Here is a 20,609-nt window from a genome sequence, read left to right on the forward strand (position 1 = left end):
TCTCCACACTTTTAATCCAATCGCAGAGCTACTGAGCTACTGTTTGCAGTGGTCAAACAAGACGCGCTAGACTGAAATGGTGTAAGAGACATGGATCAATCTCAACCTGTACGTAACACATTTATCTTATTATCCCCTCGTTGTATATCATGCAATGTTATTGAATTATAATGAGTTGAAGCGTTCTGCTTAGCCAAGTAACATGTTTGAATGAACATAAACAATCAATACACCCTATGTAAGGAGCCATACGACTGGCTGAAAGTGAAGACACCTGATTAACTGATGAATCTGTCAATCAGAATCATAAATTTGATTGACAGATTTATCAGCCAATGGTGACATTCGTTGACCTGCGACATCAGGGGAGTCTCAAAAATCACCACACAGATTTCTTTCACAAATGAGAAGCAGTTTCTAAATGCAGATTCAGCAATTAGCATGATCTGTGAATTTATATTACAAGTGTGCCTCAAAATAATATTTGTGAAGCAGAGCACATTTCCGAATTTATATTACAAGTTTGCATAAAAATTTTATTTGTGAACCAGAGCATGTGCATTTGTGAAACAGATCGTATGCATTAGTGAGTCCGAAATACAACTGCGAACCAGAGCATGTGCATTCGTGAGAAACCCTGCGTGAGTTCATTCATTATGAGACTGATCTGACCCCATAAATTCCATCTGGGGTGTCTCTCTGACACCTGTCTCATTTTGTCTCACAGTTCACAAAAACAACCAACCTATATAAGGTAGGGTAGTTGGAGCTGTTATTCAGAGCAGTTCATATTGGCTTCGAACCCTCTCTCAGGCAATCCTAGGCGCTTGATTTGATGCTGGACTTCTTGTAATAAACCTTTCTATATACAAGCAAGATGGTGTCAGTGGAGTCTCCTTCATCACCTTCACATCATCGCTATTTAATAAACAACAAGAGACATGATATATCCTTTGACCTAAATAGTTAATCATATGTAGGCACAAGGAGTACAGACCCAATCAGCAGGAAAGACACTGAATAAGGCATGTGAGCACATCACTGTCTGTACATCTCTAGTGAAGAGGACTGTTTGTGATGTATCGCTAGACATGAGGTAACGGGATAAATCACTGTCAGAGGCTGCACTGGTGAGGTATAAGATGGTAGGCTGAGGCATAGTCAGCTTGTTGCAGCGTGGTCTATTTGTATGCTGCTGTGTGCAAATAAACCTCCTGTGAATTTAACTGCACTTTGCTACTGTTGAGTCATTACAGTTTGTCTCCATTTACTCTACGTCTATCTGTGGTGAGGTTTTGTGGTGTCTCACTGAGTAATTATTATTTAGTAATTAATATTATTATTTATATATTATTAATATAATTATATTATTGCATCACATTATAGCCTCATGAAACTTTACAGCCACAAATTGGAGACCTTGAGCATTCAGAGGACGGATGGCTTTTCTAGGTACTTCGACAATAACAGGATTTCTGAGCAGTTTACAGAACAGAAGTGCAAAAAATGTAATGTAATTTTTACAGAAATCTCCAAAATGTCAAAAGTTTTTGATTCCAAATCACAGCACTTTCTTTGATGTTCCCAAAGGTCTTGGTGCCTTAATTTGATGGATTTTTGATCATTTCTTAAATCACTTTTGCTATCCCCACCTAAAGGTCAGCTGTCACCTCTAAACAAGACAGAAATTGATATATAGCGGGTCTCTAAGGGATCCCAGAAAATGTTTTTTTCCTTACAATCAGTGTACTCCCTTAAAGCTGAATAAATGTCTTTTTAGGGAAAAGGACAACCAGCCCATCTGAAGAACAACAAATCGCCTAATACAGGTATACACAGATATATAACATAATATGCATGAGATAATTAGTAGCATTAATGGTCAAATAAGAAACTTTAAGTATATCAGCATGTGATTCTTTAACTCTCATACTGACACAGTTTTCAACTAGCTGATGTACTTCAACAGCACAGTAGAATCCTTGAAATTCAGTTAGTACCCATCTAGCCACCCCTATGACAATTTTTTTGGGATGCCAATGCTTTTAGGCAACTGACAATTCTGACTACAAAGCTCCAATAAAGCTACCTCTGAAGATGTTTATGATACGGGTCATTCTTTCTGAAACATTAAATTCCATGAGAAATTTGGTCAAACAATAAAAAAAGACAACAGTGACCCAACCAACCTGGTCTCACTCCGAAGCCGTCCAAAACAGCTGCTTTGTAAGTAGGAGTGGGAATATCCAGACACCTCACAATTCGATTATGATTCAGATTAATGATTCGATAACAAAATGATTATTGTTGCATCACAATGCATCAAAATGTTGGATTTCAACACGATTTATTTTTCTCTTTCTTTTAAAATATAGCATACTCTATTTTTGGTGATCCATAATAAGTGTGCAATTCACGTTCTATTAAATAATATATGGTCCGCATCCTTTTTATTTTAAGAAGTTAACTGCACTGATGAATGAATGAATGAATTATTTTTGAGTGCTCAGCCTGCAGCCACTGTGTTATTTACGTTATGCCAGCATAGGAGCTACGATCAGCCTCTCTCTCTCTCTCTCTGCTTGCACCGGTGAAAGCAAAGACACTGAGCAGGTAAAACAGACTGAGCAGAGAGTTATTTTCTTCACCACAGAGCAGAGGTGTCTTAATCTGGTTAATGCTGCAGCGTGTGTTGGTCAGCCGGTTTACACCCTGATTGCAGCCCCTCTTGTTAATATTAGCCTCTGGGTGATGGCGCAGGTAACTATTCACAATTTACTTCATGTTCGCCTTGTAAATGTAATTATTTAGACACTAAGTTAAAACAAGCTTGAAACCGCTGTTAAGGCTAAACATAACCACATGCATTTGTTGCTGAAGGAAAAAAACTTCAATCTGCGTTGTTGTACTGACGTAGTGCATTTATCTTTAAAGAGACTGTATGCAACCTGTACATTTCTTGTGAAAACACAAGTGTATTCTGAGAACCGACAATGCATGTAACAGGCTGAAGTTGACACCGATTACAGGTAAAAAAAAAATGCTGCTGCGAGGGTTCTCACCAAGTCTTCATGCCGCTCTCACATAACTCCCATCCTGGCCACTCTGTACTGGTTACCCGTTAAATTTAGAATTGATTTTAAAATACTTTTAACTACCTACAAGGCTCTGCATGGCCTGGCTCCCAGCTATATTAGTGATCTGCGTAGTCCTCACACACCTGTGAGACCCCTTAAATCATCCCATGCAAGGTTTCTTACTGTCCCCAGGACTACTTTGAAAACCAAAGGTGACCATGCCTTCTCTGTGGTGGTCCCCAAATTATGGAACAAACTTCCCACCACAGTAAAAAACTTTAAAAAAAACGCATTAAAACCCACCTTTTTTCTGTTTCCTTTTTAGATGCGGTGCCTATGGTGTGATTACATAATCTTTCCTGTGTTACATGTGTATACAGTATATCTGAACTGTTAATTTGGTGCATTCCAGGCATATCTTGTCCTTGTTTGCCGTGTGTACTGTAATATTGCATTGTACTATGTTTTATTTCTATTTTATTTCTATTGTACAGCACTTTGTGACCATGGTCTTGAAAGGTGCTATACAAATAAAGCTTTACTTATTTAGTTACTTACTTCCGGTGTCCCAGAACATCAGCAACCAACACAACCAGGGTACCTTGCATGTCATATCTTGCCGTGGAAAGTCCACGACCAAACTTCGATATGTAACGAGGTTGGAGTGTGAATGTGTTGACCAGACCTTGTTCTTGTGACCACAGATAGATTGCAAAAATAGATATTGCTAGTAACAGCAAAAACAACAATAAAAAGGTACCTGCTTAAGCTCCACTCCTTCGTTATAGTTCATGACGGTGAAGTGCTTTTGGTAATCATCATAATGGTCCAAGGAGAAAGGTCTGGATACAAGAAACAGACATCAGGTTCAGGCACAAGAAAGAGTTCGCCCCCCAGTATGAAGACACTTTATTATCACTACCAATAAAACAAAATGAGGACAAGCCAAGTTATGTGTAAATTCCTATAGTTAGAGTTTGCAGCATGGGTCACAAGATGGCATGTCAGTTTGTTGGTCAGTCCACCATTTTGGTGCAGCTTCAAATACCTCGCTTCTTCTTGGATGGATTGCCATGAATTCTGGTACAGATGTCCATGGCTCCCAGAGGATGTATCCTTGTACCTTTAGCCCTGACCTTTCTTTTAGAGCCATCATCAAGTCAAAATTTCAGTTTGTAATGATTGTACTGTTGTCCGTACAGCATGATATCCCAATATTTTTGCGTGGCAATATTGTATCAATACATGGACATCAAGTATAGATTTTTTTTAATTATATAAATTATTAATATTACAATTACAAACTGAACTTTTGGTGGCCCACTAAAATAATAAAATGGGACTTAATTGCCAGTGGAAATAAGGTAATAAATCATAATATATCTCAATATATGTTATTGCAATACTTCTTCTCAAATCGCAGATCCAGAACTCTGACTGTACCTTTGAGTTGTGATTAACACTGATTGACACTGTGATTAACCCAATCCAAAATAAATCATTCATTCATCTAACGCAATGGTGGAATACAGGGCAGCTTTTGTATGATGCCATTGAAAACATTTCATATATATACTAGAATTACTGCCTCGCGGTTGTACGCCTCCGCAAAGCTGTCAACTTGCAATAAAAGTTTATATCCATGTCTGTGAAAACATGGATGCTTCACACACATTTACACCCCTGACAGCAGAGAAGATCTATACAATCAACACAGTTTCAAGGTGAACATCCAAGATTATTGTCACCATTCAGCATCTGACCAAATGTGTCCCCTTCTGTTTCTGAGATATGTGATGAATAATGGCCAGAAAAGTGTTTTATGCAAATTTGAAGAAGGGGCAACAACAACAGCAAACCTTTTCTTTTTTTTAAAAAAAAATGCCTGTGTGTGTCCCTTTGTCCCATGAACGCAGCGCAGACAGAGATCTCCATAAGTTATTTTTTTTCCCTAAGCAGCAGTTTGTGACTTGCAGGATGAATAATTGATCTGTCAAGCCATTAAGAGCTGATCAGATCAGATCGATGGATGAGAGGAGCAGCAGCTGCAAGTGAAAGCAAACGTCTCACTTCATTTGCACCTAACATTCTGCTGCTATGTCTCTGCCATCTCAGGCTCTCAGCCTGCGCCATCTCAGGAAGTCCAATCTGCCTCAGGAGCTGCTGATCCAATTCTACACTGAAACCATCCAGTCTGTTCTCTGCACATCTCCACTCTTTGGTTTGGATAAGCCACCAAACAGGACAATGACAGACTTCAATGGACAGTCAAGACTGCAGAATCACTGGTACCAGTCTAGGACTGATAGAACTCCAGAGTCAGAAAACAGACAGGAAACATCACTGCAGACCATCACACCCTGGACACAACCTGTTCAAACTTCTCCCCTCTGGGAGGCACTACAGAACACTGTATGCCAAAACAACCAGACACAAGGGCTACAGTCGAAAAGTGCCTCCTATCGTCTTTTCCTAACCACTTTTCCTTGACCTTGATGGAAAATATCACGAGGTCAAGAGAAGATGTGAAGGAGAATTCATAAGGACTTTGGAAAAGACAAATGTGGTGCTGAGAGAATTCGACTGCACTTACACTGGGCTACGTAATTATGTGACAGCGGATGTTATTGACGTGGGTCTGCTGTGGTGAAACTATAATGTTCTGAAGATGGACTACAAAAAGCGCATCTTAGATAATGTGCCCCGTACGTTCTCATCGCATTGTTTCGTGCAGGATATATAAAAGTTGACAACACGGTGAAACAACGTTACAGTCGTTTGTATAGTGCCCAATTCTCTCTTTTTGTTATGATCCTTTCACTGTAGCTCTACAGGGAAACACTGTACAGGGGAGTAAAAAGTGGGAAGCAGTAGCCTAACTTCATTGATTATTCAAATCTCCAGATAGGCCAATTATATGCGCATTTACGCATGAGGCACAACGACGTTACTTCATTGATTATCTATCTATTTCTTTTCAATTCAATTTTTTTTCATATAGCGCCAAATCACAACAAAAGTCATCTCAGGGCACTTTTCACATAGAGCAGGTCTAGATAATACTCTTGAATTTACTGAGACCCAAAAATTCCCCCATGAGCAGCATTTGGTGACGTCGGTAAGGAAAAAATCCCCTTTAATGGGAAGAAACTTCGAGCAGAACCCTGCTCTAGGTGGCCGGCCATCTGCTTAGACCAGTTGGGTTGAGAGAGAAACGGGGGGCATGGAGAAGCAGAATATCCATCCATCCATCTATCTATCCATCTATCCATCCATCTAGGCTATAAGCATAGCCAATGCCAATCTTTTGAGATGCAGTAGGGGCAGACAATATAGATAGAACAATAAACAATAAAATGGGAAAAGCAGGTGGACTTCTGTTTTTTCTCATTCACACGAAAATCGGAAAATGAAAATAATGCATTGTAGGCTATAACTGTTCATCCTGTTATAAAACAAGTTAAACAAAGCTGTGGACGGAGGGTACACCAATAGTAGCGAAACATTCATAGTTCGCTTCTAAGTTTAACATAATCTTGAAAGTTCAAAACATATAGCATATGAACAAGTTATAGCATGAGATGTATAATGCTTCATAAACAACGGTAACGTACATGGTGATCTCCTTCCTTTCTCGGTCATGTTGATCTTTTTCTTTCCTAATCATTTGAGTTTGTGAATGGTGCGTCGCTTGGTCGCTGTAAATATTGCCGCCACAAGAACTTGTGGGACAGAATTATCTCCTTTCCTTTCGTAAAGGATGGTCAAGTGTACCCTATGCTAAAGGAGATCAGAAAGGAAGCACTGAAGCATCTTTCCTTAAAATTTAGAGAATTCAACCAGCTCTTATCATGGCTGCCACTTAGATACTTCCGGGTCATTTCACTCAGTTAGAAACCTTTTCTAAGCAAAAAAGACTATTTGACCACAGCCAAGAACTTTTTCTTTCCACAGGCCGTCACTATGAGGAGCACTTCAACAACCACTTTACCAGTATTTTTTTTTGTCATAGACTGTAAAAAATAATGGATGTAGTCACTGTGATGCCACCCACTGGTTTGTAGACTGCAGTTTTTAAGCCTTGAATTCAGCATTTTGGCCATCGCCATGTTTGATTTTGGAGCCAGAAGTGACCATATTTGGACGAGAGGGTGGATCTGTGGCTTGGCCATTAAAGCTGGATGTGATGTGTGTATATGTATGCATATATGTTGTACCTGTTAGCAAAGCGCAACCAGAACACGTTGTAGGCGTAAAGACGCAGAGGCTGCACAGAGCGCAACATCAGCATGTAGCGGAAGTCAAACTTAACCATTCCCACTTCCTCTCTGTTGATCAACACTGGATCTTCAAGGTACTTACACACCACCTGGAAAACAAAGACACAGACAGACAGACAGACAGACAGACAGAGTTAGAGGTAACAAATTAAATCATCTATGTGTCAGTTTTGAAATGAGAGAGGAATAAATCATTTTACTGTGTGTGTACAATGCACCTGTTGATGCTGATGCTAGTAATACGATTCTAGTCACATTAAAACCCCATTGGCATTAGGTGTGTTACTTTTTATTCAAAATTTGACCATTCAAACGTAGTTAATTTCAGGGAGAAACTGTACAAGAAGAATAAGAAGAAGAATAGACTTAATTGTCACTGCACAAGAAGTACAACAAAATTTGCTGTGCCATGCCTGACAAAAAAATAAATAAATAGAAAAATAGACAGTAATTCATACACAACGCATATATGTACACAATCATCCCAGAACAATAAATATAAAAAATAACATTAAAGAACGTATTGTGTAGTGTAAGAACGAGCTTTAACTGCAAAGAGTGATTGAAGTAATAAATCAGTAGATATACACTGGCATAAGGTGATTAAGTTTGAAATGCCTGTTGAAGTTAATATACTCGTTTACACAGTTTCATGTATTCACATGTTGTACTCACACACACACACATTTGGTCATATACTGCATGCAAGCACGTGGGAACTAAAGTGGAAAGTACCTATAGTTATCAGTGTTTTTGAGTTCAATGTGTACTCTGTTAATGTATACTCAGTGTTTTTGAGGTCAGTGCATTGCAGAACTGAACCTAACAGCCTCTGGCATGGACCTTTATACCTAGTCTCTCTCTCTCTCTCTCTCGCTCAGTTTCTTAAGTTTTTAACCAATCATATGTGTAAAACTACTATTGTTTTTTTAATTCACATATGTCACAACATCATTTTTTACCTCATCTGACCCCTGGAAGCTCCCTCGGACCGGTTAAAATCGGCTGAGTAGGATGTTTACATCTTTTACCAAAAAGGGCCAACCTCAGCAGTTTTCTTTTACTATGATCTTACCTGCCCCTCTTTCATGTATCCCAATTATCTAGGTCAGAGTGAGTGTGTATGGGTGCAGATGCTTGGACCTGCCTTCGGAAGTAGAGCTGCTGTTAAGCCATTTTTTTTTTACCAGGGCAGAGGAGTTAATCATCCATGTGATGTAAGTCCCCAGAAACTTAAAGCTGGTGACTCTCTCCACTTCCTCTCCCCTGATGGTTAGGGGAGCATGGTCCTCATGATGTCTCCTGAAGTCAATAATGATTTCTTTTGTCTTTTAGGCAGTGTGGTCATTGATTATTGTCCATGCACCAGTCTGTCAGCCTGTCTATTTCCTCTCTGTACTGTGTTTCATTGTTTTGTTTTTAAAAGTCCCACCACTGTTGTATTGTCTGCAAATTTGATGATTGTGTTTGTGGGGTACGTAGGAGTGCGGTCAAATGTGTACAGTGACTACAGCATGGGACTCAGAGCACAACCCTATGGTGCCCCAGCACTGAGGGTCAGGCTGGGAGAGAGAAGTGTGCCAAGTCTGTCTGTCTATGGATTTGGAAAAGAAGTCTTTGATCCGCATACACAGAGTGCTATTGAGACCCAGGCCATGCAGTTTGGTGACCAGCCTGCTGGGGACAATGGTATTTGATGCCGAGCTGTAATCAGTAAAAAGCATTCTCACATATGTCCCCTTCTGGTCAAGGTGTGAGAGTGCCTTTAGAGGGCAGTGGCAATAGTATCCTCTGTGGATTGGTGTGCTCTGCAGGCATATTGGTGCTGGTCAAGGTTGGCAGGGAGGCTGGATTTGATATGATTTAAGACCAGTTTCTCAAAACATTTTGTGATAATGGGGAAAAGTGCTATCGGTCTGTAATCAATCAATTACAATCAGTGAAGTAAGATTCAATTAATCTATGTACACAGTGTATGAACACTGGGTTACTGTATGAAGCATGTGCATGGTGGGAAGGGCTTAGGACAGAAAGGGGAGAGCTGCAGGTGTTTTTTTTGTTGTTTTTTTAATTCAAAAACTGAAATCAAACTAAAACTATGTGGTGCTGATCAAATATAAACCAAGATTCTGTTCCTGAGTTGCCTAATTCTCACCTCATATGTTTTAAGAAATATGTTTTACGTACTATTTAACTGTAAGAGATTGAGGTGGTTGGAATGAAGTTAAAGATGGAACATGCTGTTCAACATTTTAAGCAAGATCAGTGTATTATTTTTGTTTTGTACAAATTAAAGGAAAAAAAAGAGGAAAGGAGCATCAGACAACTTTTACCAGGGTCTAAAACCATAATTAGCTTGTTATGACTATGGGTTGGTCACAGTCATTGTTAGGAAAGGCCAGGTGGTGCAAATTTCAAAGCTTTATAAATACTCTGACTCCTGAAACCTTGTTCATACAACCAGCAGCCATGGGCTCTGCTAAACAGCTGCCAAGCACTCTGAAAACTAAAATAACTGATGCCCACAAAGCAGGAGAAGACTATTACCCCCAATTTCCACATACGCACTGCAAAGCAGATACGCTCCCATTCTACTGAATAGCTTCATTTCCACAGCGCGTGCAGCGTCTCTGGAGCATCCTAGAAGCACCACGGTGCTCCGTTTTGTTGGAGATACGCGCCAGGTCTATTTTTCAACGACTGCGCGTCCATAGCACGTCAAGCCATGAAGCTCAGATCGCACCAAACCGGAAACGGAACGCACACAGCATCCGGTAAATTTCAAAATACAACACAATGCACGGACTACGGATTGTAAACTCTCAATTTTTTTAAAAATCACGTCACATCCTGTCGCACAAGTTGTCAGTCATTGCAAGGGTCTGAGGAAAGATGGACGAGGAGAAACTCATAGTTGAAGTGGAAAACCATAGTATTTTGTATGACACTACACATCCTTTCTACAAGGATACAAGCCGAAAGGAGAAGACATGGTGTGAAATTGCAGGATTTATGGGAGGGAATGGTGCTTTTTATCGCGTGATTTTGCAGTTCCCATATCTGAGCTTGCGGCTCCGCTATGCAGCGCACCAGAAACGCATCCAGTGGGCGAGGGTACGCGCCGTCTCTCCAGATCCGCAGTGCTGCGCAGTGCTGCGCAGTGCGGCGCATACGGATTATGTGGAAATTGGGAGTTAGAGGATGGCAAAGTGTTTTCAGGTAGCTGTTTCCTCAGTTCGAAATGCAATTAAGAAATGGCAGTTAACAGGAACTGTGAAGGTCAAGTTGAGGTCTGGAAGACCAAGAAAACTATATAGAACTGCTCGTAGGATTGTTGGAAAGGCAAATCCAAACCCATGATGTGGAAACTACTGGATGTTGGTGCAATTCACATCCCACACATGCACGCACGCACGCACGCACGTCACTGCTGATGTGTTAGTGTCATACTGGACTTTTAGTTGTGATTTATTGCTGGATAGTTAGGGTTTTATTGTATTTTACTGATATCTATTTTATGGTATTAGTATTTATTAATTCAGTGTTGAAACGACCAACACTGTTTCGTTTTACCTGCACTGGTGTTGTATGTTGGTGAGATGACAATTCCAGCCTGATTTGATTTGATTTGATTTATTTCTTGCTTTTAAGGTCATATCAGCATCTTGCAAAGTGTGGGTCACATAATCTCAGGTTTTATATTTATCTTATGTTTTTTATTATTATTATTAGTATCTTACCTTATGTTTTATATTTCTATGATTTCTAAATTTCATGATTTTATAACGTTAGCAAACTTAAAGTCTGTGTAAAGCAGCAAAAAATGTCTGTTATAAGTTTGTCACATCACAGAAATATGTGTCATTAATCACTGAGCCAAATTTGAAAGATTAAAAAAAATCGCTAAGTATATAAAATTAGCTCTCAAAATCATGGAAAAACAAGCACTTCTCTCTGCTGTGAAATGCTGGGGGCGTGTCCGGAGGGGTATGTCTGCAGCCTCTTGTCTCATGACTCCAGGCTGCGGCCATTTAGTCCACGCCCACTCGCGGGAGGGAAGCCGTCTCCGTGTACTGTACAAGGATGTAACCCCGCACCTGCAGCCGGCGGAACGGGAGGATGTAATCCAGGGAGGTAGAGTGTCGGTTCGGCTCCGCTGACTGAAAATATTTTTTCCAGCGGATGTTTTAGTTACAACATGATTGAGCTAACTGGAGTAGTTTCATGTCGCTTTTAACAGATGATGTCCTGATGTAAGCTTTGCTGCTGCTGTTAGCTGTCCCTGTCAGCTGCAGCTACTGATGCTTTCTAGACATTGTGATTTCCCAAAACTGAATAAATACTACACATAGCAACACAAAACTGCTTTGCTAGCTCAATCATGTTGTAACTAAGACATCCGCTGGAGTTATTACAGACATGTATGTATATATATATATACAGTACAGGCCAAAAGTTTGGACACACCTTCTCATTCAATGCGTTTTCTTTATTTTCATGACTATTTACATTGTAGATTCTCACTGAAGGCATCAAAACTATGAATGAACACATGTGGAGTTATGTACTTAACAAAAAAAGGTGAAATAACTGAAAACATGTTTTATACTCTAGTTTCTTCAAAATAGCCACCCTTTGCTCTGATTACTGCTTTGCACACTCTTGGCATTCTCTCCATGAGCTTCAAGAGGTAGTAACCTGAAATGGTTTTCCAACAGTCTTGAAGGAGTTCCCAGAGGTGTTTAGCACTTGTTGGCCCCTTTGCCTTCACTCTGCGGTCCAGCTCACCCCAAACCATCTCGATTGGGTTCAGGTCCGGTGACTGTGGAGGCCAGGTCATCTGCCGCAGCACTCCATCACTCTCCTTCTTGGTCAAATAGCCCTTACACAGCCTGGAGGTGTGTTTGGGGTCATTGTCCTGTTGAAAAATAAATGATTGTCCAACTAAACGCAAACCGGATGGGATGGCATGTCGCTGCAGGATGCTGTGGTAGCCATGCTGGTTCAGTGTGCCTTCAATTTTGAATAAATCCCCAACAGTGTCACCAGCAAAACACCCCCACACCATCACACCTCCTCCTCCATGCTTCACAGTGGGAACCAGGCATGTGGAATCCATCCGTTCACCTTTTCTGCGTCTCACAAAGACACGGCGCTTGGAACCAAAGATCTCAAATTTGGACTCATCAGACCAAAGCACAGATTTCCACTGGTCTAATGTCCATTCCTTGTGTTTCTTGGCCCAAACACATCTCTTCTGCTTGTTGCCTCTCCTTAGCAGTGGTTTCCTAGCAGCTATTTGACCATGAAGGCCTGATTGGCGCAGTCTCCTCTTAACAGTTGTTCTAGAGATGGGTCTGCTGCTAGAACTCTGTGTGGCATTCATCTGGTCTCTGATCTGAGCTGCTGTTAACTTGCCATTTCTGAGGCTGGTGACTCGGATGAACTTATCCTCAGAAGCAGAGGTGACTCTTGGTCTTCCTTTCCTGGGTCGGTCCTCATGTGTGCCAGTTTCGTTGTAGCGCTTGATGGTTTTTGCGACTCCACTTGGGGACACATTTAAAGTTTTTGCAATTTTCCGGACTGACTGACCTTCATTTCTTAAAGTAATGATGGCCACTCGTTTTTCTTTAGTTAGCTGATTGGTTCTTGCCATAATATGAATTTTAACAGTTGTCCAATAGGGCTGTCGGCTGTGTATTAACCTGACTTCTGCACAACACAACTGATGGTCCCAACCCCATTGATAAAGCAAGAAATTCCACTAATTAACCCTGATAAGGCACACCTGTGAAGTGGAAACCATTTCAGGTGACTACCTCTTGAAGCTCATGGAGAGAATGCCAAGAGTGTGCAAAGCAGTAATCAGAGCAAAGGGTGGCTATTTTGAAGAAACTAGAATATAAAACATGTTTTCAGTTATTTCACCTTTTTTTGTTAAGTACATAACTCCACATGTGTTCATTCATAGTTTTGATGCCTTCAGTGAGAATCTACAATGTAAATAGTCATGAAAATAAAGAAAACGCATTGAATGAGAAGGTGTGTCCAAACTTCTGGCCTGTACTGTATATATATATATATATATCTATATATATATCTATATCTATATATATATATATATATATATATATATATATATATATATATATATATATATCTATCTCGTATACATACATATACACCAGCACCTCCCACTACGACCTCAATAATAATGTAGAATAATCTTAACCTTTTTGACAATGTCAACAAAAACTGAAAATGTAAAAGCTTTGTAAACGTAGAATGTGTGGCAGAGCTGTTATATTGGATTGTATTAGATTGCACAATTGTACCTAATAAAGTGGCCAGTAAGCCACACATTTACACCACCAATCCATGCCGGCTCTGGGTCTCCCCTCAGCCCCTGGTTGCTCGGCAGCCTCAGCCTCTCTTCTTGCTCTCTCTTCTTCCAAAACCAAACTCTTCCTCTGTATATTCTGGCTTCTTCTCAACAAACTTGTTTTGATGATGGGAGTAACTGCACTAAACATACGCTGTTTGAAATCACTCCGCCCAGCAAGTACTGTATGTCTGGAATGTAGCTCCGGCTGTGCATTTGACTTCAAAACAACTCGGTCTCGTAATATTACATTATTATTTCATAGCGTGGTGAATGTGTAAGCTACAAGTTGCCCACAAGAGCGTTTTGGAGTCATTTGATGGTGTATTTGATTAGTTTTCACCTCCATTTTGTGCGCCGAGCAGCAGGCAGCTCTGTCCCACCGATCTCAGAACAACAGGTGCTGATTATTAAAGGTAATGTACCTACTCATATGACTATAGGGATTACGGCAATAGGCGAATTTGCCAAAATGTCGAACTATCCCTTTAAGGCCCACCCACTAAATCCAGAACCCAGAAACCTAGAAACACAGTTTGTGAAGCCTAGCTCCACAAGTCAATTGTAAATGGTTGAAAGGCTTTTTTTTTTTTTTTTTACATATTTTGAGGAATACTTTTATGACCTATTTAATGTGTTTAGAAGAAAATAACAGAACTTGCTTTACACAGACTTTAAGGACTGATGTACTGTTGTACTTAGTTAAGCACTCTAAGGGTGCCTATAATGCACTCTGTTGTATTACACTGTACTGTGTGACAGAGGAAGTCATGTTTGCAATGCGCTGCACTGTGCATCAGAGGGAGTCCTTTTAGAAACCACAGGCCTAGAAGGAACAACATCTGGAGGAAATATGAACAAAGAATGTTAACTGAGGAAGAATGTTGCTTTTAAATGCTTGTTTTTCCATGTTACACATATCCATCTCATCTCTATCATAAAGCTGAGACTGAATAATTTTTTGTATTTCCACGTATTATTTTAATGGTTTTGTGGGATTGAGCATGTAGAGCAGTATGTGTATGTGTGCTGCACTGTTGTTTCTTCACAATCAATGCACGTGCAGATGATAAGGGAGTCAAACATCTCTACGTGGGGTTGATGGATAGAAAACTGTCTGTTTTGAATTTATTGAAAAACTGTCTATTGTGTCATCAAGAACTGGGCTTGAAAGGATATAAAGAGAGACAATTTTTTGGGATCAGGGCCTTCTTTCAGTGGCCTGCGGATGCCCTTGTCACTCTGAACGACACCTTTTCTGCCTTTTTAAAATTAATCTCTGGCAGGAAACTGAGTGTTAGATAGAATCGTTTAGCTTCCTTTGTGAAATTTATAGCTGGTGAAAGTTAACTGTCCATTTGATACACAAGTGCCGCAGCGGCTGATTTAAGACCATTCCAAACAAGCCTGATGCTTTTTGGAAACAAGTCCTGTGGCCTGATGAAGTTAAAATAGAACTTTTTAGAATCAATGACCAACGGTATGTTTGGAGAAAAAAGGGTACAGAATTTCATGAAAAGAACACCTGTCCAACTGTTAAACACAGAGGTGGATCGATCATGTTTTGGGCTTGTGTTGCAGCCAGTGGCATGGGGAGCATTTCATGGGTAGAGGGAGGCATGGATTCAGTTAAATTAAAGTCTGGAAGCAAACGTCACACCATCTGTAAAAAAGTTGAAGATAAAGAGTGGATGGCTTTTACAACAGGACAATGATCTTAAGCACACCTCGAAATCCACAAGAGGAGCAAGCTAAAGGTTTGGCCATGGCCCTCACAGTCCCCTGACCTAAACATCATTAAAAATCTGTGGATAGACCTCAAAAGAGCAGTGCATGCAAGACGGCCCAAGAATCTGACAGAACTAGAAGCCTTTTGCAGGAAGAATGGGTGAAAATTCCCCAAACAAGAACTGAAAGACTCTTAGCTGGTTACAAAAAGTGTTTAGAAGCTGTAAAACTTGCCAAAGGGGCGGTACTAACTACTGACCATGCAGGGTGCCTAAACTTTTGCTTCAGGCCCTTTTCCTTTTATTGTCATTTTGAAATTATAAAAGATTGAAATTAAAAAGTATTCTTGCTTAAAATATTGAAGAAACGTGTCATCTTTATAATTTTGCCTTTTGGAAATCAGTTAATCTTTTACTTGCTTAGTTATTAACAACAAACACAATTTTGACCAGTGGCTCCAAAACTTTTGCATGTCATGTATATCACCGGCCATTGGGGGCGTTTATTGGTCTGGTATGGTGCAGTGCATTCTGGTAGTTGTAGGTTTTCTCCCTCTTGAACAAAAGCTTCATTTTTCTTTTTTTCACTGGTCCCATAGCACCAGTTTCAAAAGTATTTGTGTCTCTCTACTGCACACACATCCTAGATTTATTAAAAGGCCATCTTTCCAGCAGTGAAATACCCCTTTAAGTGAATCAATTTTTTTCCCCACACCCGTTATGCAGTCAGGTACCATCCACTATGACTGTGTTTCCAGCAACTGGCAGTGACATGTAGTTTAAAAAAGAGACAATCTCATGGTTTATGTGTCATAGCAATCAACTTACTGGGTGGGACAGTACCAGATGTCACATACAGAGATTTATGGTTTCAAAGTAAATGGCGAACACTGACTAACTCATTTTGAAGGAGCTAAATATAGAGGTATTTGGACATGGTCTTAGGCAGGCTGGTTTCCTGGTGTGTTCTGTTATGTGTGTGTACCTTTGGTGTACTCTCTCTTTGTCTTATTATATAGTCCAGGTTGTTGGTGATATGTGTGTCCATTCCACGGGCCAAGTTCCAGGGCTTACAGATCCAGTGGTTATCCTCTCCTCTGAAACACACACCGAGACAGCTTTTATCTTGTTTATGCTGATCAAACCATCAACATCAGCACCATGTTTTTGGTTATATTAAAGTTTTAAAAATACAGTATAACATTCCAACCTTTGTTGTCTCAGTTGATAATGCTTGATGAATTGTGGCAGCTCTGACTGGAGGTTGAAGGTCTCTGGTAGCCAATCAGATTTCACTCTATGAGCCACGGCGGCCAAGCAGTCTTTAACAGTGACGATGCTCTCACAGGGAAACTGGTTTAGCATCACATGAGGGCGTTCCTCACTCAGCTTTCTGTTAGAGGAGATAATGCAATGATAATTGAATGCATCAAAAAACTCGAATTACCACCTCGCGGTTATTTGCCTCTGCGAACCAGTCAAGTTGGGCTTACAGTTTACATCCAAGCTTGTGAAAACATGGATGCTTCACACACATCTTTCCCCTGGCAGCACAGAGGATCTATACAATCAGCACAGTCTCAAGGTGGGCACCCAAGATTAGTGTCCCTAATTTAGTATCTGACCAAATGTCTCCTCTTCTGTTCCTGAGATATGACGTTGAATAATGGCCAGAAAAGCGTCTTATGCAGATCATTATGATGTCACAGTGAAATTGATCTTTGACATTTTGGATATAAAATGTCTATGTCTATATATATATATATATATATATATATATATATATATATATATATATATATATATATATATATATATATATATATATATATATATGTATATATACAGTACAGGCCAAAAGTTTGGACACACCTTCTCATTCAATGCGTTTTCTTTATTTTCATGACTATTTACATTGTAGATTCTCACTGAAGGCATCAAAACTATGAATGAACACATGTGGAGTTATGTACTTAACAAAAAAAGGTGAAATAACTGAAAACATGTTTTATATTCTAGTTTCTTCAAAATAGCCACCCTTTGCTCTGATTACTGCTTTGCACACTCTTGGCATTCTCTCCATGAGCTTCAAGAGGTAGTCACCTGAAATGGTTTTCCAACAGTCTTGAAGGAGTTCCCAGAGGTGTTTAGCACTTGTTGGCCCCTTTGCCTTCACTCTGCGGTCCAGCTCACCCCAAACCATCTCGATTGGGTTCAGGTCCGGTGACTGTGGAGGCCAGGTCATCTGCCGCAGCACTCCATCACTCTCCTTCTTGGTCAAATAGCCCTTACACAGCCTGGAGGTGTGTTTGGGGTCATTGTCCTGTTGAAAAATAAATGATCGTCCAACTAAACGCAAACCGGATGGGATGGCATGTCGCTGCAGGATGCTGTGGTAGCCATGCTGGTTCAGTGTGCCTTCAATTTTGAATAAATCCCCAACAGTGTCACCAGCAAAACACCCCCACACCATCACACCTCCTCCTCCATGCTTCACAGTGGGAACCAGGCATGTGGAATCCATCCGTTCACCTTTTCTGCGTCTCACAAAGACACAGCGGTTGGAACCAAAGATCTCAAATTTGGACTCATCAGACCAAAGCACAGATTTCCACTGGTCTAATGTCCATTCCTTGTGTTTCTTGGCCCAAACAAATCTCTTCTGCTTGTTGCCTCTCCTTAGCAGTGGTTTCCTAGCAGCTATTTGACCATGAAGGCCTGATTGGCGCAGTCTCCTCTTAACAGTTGTTCTAGAGATGGGTCTGCTGCTAGAACTCTGTGTGGCATTCATCTGGTCTCTGATCTGAGCTGCTGTTAACTTGCCATTTCTGAGGCTGGTGACTCGGATGAACTTATCCTCAGAAGCAGAGGTGACTCTTGGTCTTCCTTTCCTGGGTCGGTCCTCATGTGTGCCAGTTTCGTTGTAGGGCTTGATGGTTTTTGCGACTCCACTTAGGGACACATTTAAAGTTTTTGCAATTTTCCGGACTGACTGACCTTCATTTCTTAAAGTAATGATGGCCACTCGTTTTTCTTTAGTTAGCTGATTGGTTCTTGCCATAATATGAATTTTAACAGTTGTCCAATAGGGCTGTCGGCTGTGTATTAACCTGACTTCTGCACAACACAACTGATGGTCCCAACCCCATTGATAAAGCAAGAAATTCCACTAATTAACCCTGATAAGGCACACCTGTGAAGTGGAAACCATTTCAGGTGACTACCTCTTGAAGCTCATGGAGAGAATGCCAAGAGTGTGCAAAGCAGTATTCAGAGCAAAGGGTGGCTATTTTGAAGAAACTAGAATATAAAACATGTTTTCAGTTATTTCACCTTTTTTTGTTAAGTACATAACTCCACATGTGTTCATTCATAGTTTTGATGCCTTCAGTGAGAATCTACAATGTAAATAGTCATGAAAATAAAGAAAACGCATTGAATGAGAAGGTGTGTCCAAACTTCTGGCCTGTACTGTATATATATATATATACACAGTGGTGGAAAAAAGTTTTCGGACACCCCATGCATTTGTGAAATATTGCATTAAGAATCACTCTTAGGTCTTCAAGTGCAATTTCTTTTAGTATAGTCACAGCCAAAATACTAAATAAATCCTAAAAAAGCCATTAAAAACTTAAAATTGATTGGCTCCCTAAAAATACATAAGAAATTTTGAGTATTGGGTCATTTTGGTACCAGTGATGAAGGTCGTTCTTTTTATTAAAAGACACAATTTTTGTTGCCAAGCTTCGTGTCTACATAAAGCCAGCACATTTGAAAGTTCTTCAGACACAAAAATGGCTAAAACAAGGAACCTAACGCAGGAAACACGCCTGAAGATAAAGATTCTCAGCCAGGAAGGGTACAGCTGCCGCCAGATAGCCAGGAAGTGCAGATGCAGTCCTTCAGCAGTTGGACACACTCTGCAGAAATACAGACGAACCAACAGCTTGGAAGACAAACCAAGATCTGGGCGTCCAAGGGTTTCTTCAGCAAGAAATGACTGCATCCTGATCCGCATGTGCAGGCAAAACTGCCGAATGACATCACAGGAGCTTCAGCAGCAGTGGTCAAACCAAACTGGTGTCCAGTGTTCGACCCGCACTGTACGTGGCCAACTTTTAGATCATGGCTTAAGGTCCTACAAGGCTATCAAGAAGCCCCTGATCAATGAGAGACAGAGGTTAGCCCGGCGTCGTTGGGCCCAGGCACACAAGAACTGGACAGCCAGGAATTGGAAGAAGATTTTGTGGTCAGATGAGTCCAGTTTCCAGCTTTATCTTCCTCCTACTAATGTGAGGGTACGCAGAAGGCCAGGCGAAGCATTATCTCCAGCATGTACAGTACCTACTGTCAAGCATGGTGGAGGCAGTATCATGGTTTGGGGATGCATGAGTGCTGCTGGTGTTGGTTATCTCACTGTCTGTGATGGCACATTGAACTCTACCAAGTATTGTACCATTCTTGAAACCCACATGCTCCCTTCTGCGCGTGCACTGTTCCGTCGAGGTAAAAACTGGATGTTTCAACAAGATAATGCCCCTTGCTACACATCCAAGGCCAGTAGAACTTTGCTGCAGGAGCACAGTATCCAGGTCTTAGAGTGGCCAGCTCAATCCCTGGACATGAGCCCCATTGAAAATCTGTGGTGGATTATCAAAAGGTCTGTTTCAAAGCATAAACCAAAGAATTTAGAAGAATTAAAAGCAGTAATTCAAGAAGAATGGGACAAGATTACCCCTCAACAGTGTGAAAGGCTCGTGGGGAACATGCCAGCCAGGATTAGAGCTCTACTACGTGCCAATGGCAGAACTACTAAATATTAATTTGATGATGTGATGGTTTATTTATTTTTTGTTCAGTTTTGAACACATTCTCTGTTATTTGTTGACTTTGATACCGACAATGTTGAGAACTGACATATTGAAACTGTCAAGAATTTAGTTTTGTTAGTTTTTCTTGTAAACAATAAACAAAACAATATAATTTGTATTTGTTTGTATCTGTCTAATGCAGCCACACCTTTTGAAACACAAAAAAGATTTTTCCACAAATATTTCATGATAATATTTGAGATTGTGTAAAATTTTAAGGGTGTCCGAAAACTTTTTTCCACCACTGTATATATGTGAGTGATTTACAG

The 20,609-nt window shown here is 40.4% G+C and overlaps 1 protein-coding gene across 1 annotated transcript in view; it reads right to left on the reverse strand.

Annotated features, from left to right (window-relative positions):
* Window positions 1-20,609, reverse strand: part of ttll12 (tubulin tyrosine ligase-like family, member 12) — a 77,224-nt gene that overhangs the window by 22,163 nt on the left and 34,452 nt on the right. Inside the window, exons 8-11 of the mRNA XM_033614653.2 lie at window positions 16,677-16,859; window positions 16,452-16,563; window positions 7,295-7,446; window positions 3,838-3,919 (exon numbers count right to left, since the gene is read on the reverse strand). Coding sequence (XP_033470544.1) covers window positions 3,838-3,919; window positions 7,295-7,446; window positions 16,452-16,563; window positions 16,677-16,859 — 529 coding nt within the window. The remainder of the gene's footprint in view (window positions 1-3,837; window positions 3,920-7,294; window positions 7,447-16,451; window positions 16,564-16,676; window positions 16,860-20,609) is intronic.

This window comes from Epinephelus lanceolatus, chromosome 23 (assembly GCF_041903045.1).
Source record: "Epinephelus lanceolatus isolate andai-2023 chromosome 23, ASM4190304v1, whole genome shotgun sequence".
Classification (NCBI taxonomy): domain Eukaryota; kingdom Metazoa; phylum Chordata; class Actinopteri; order Perciformes; family Serranidae; genus Epinephelus; species Epinephelus lanceolatus.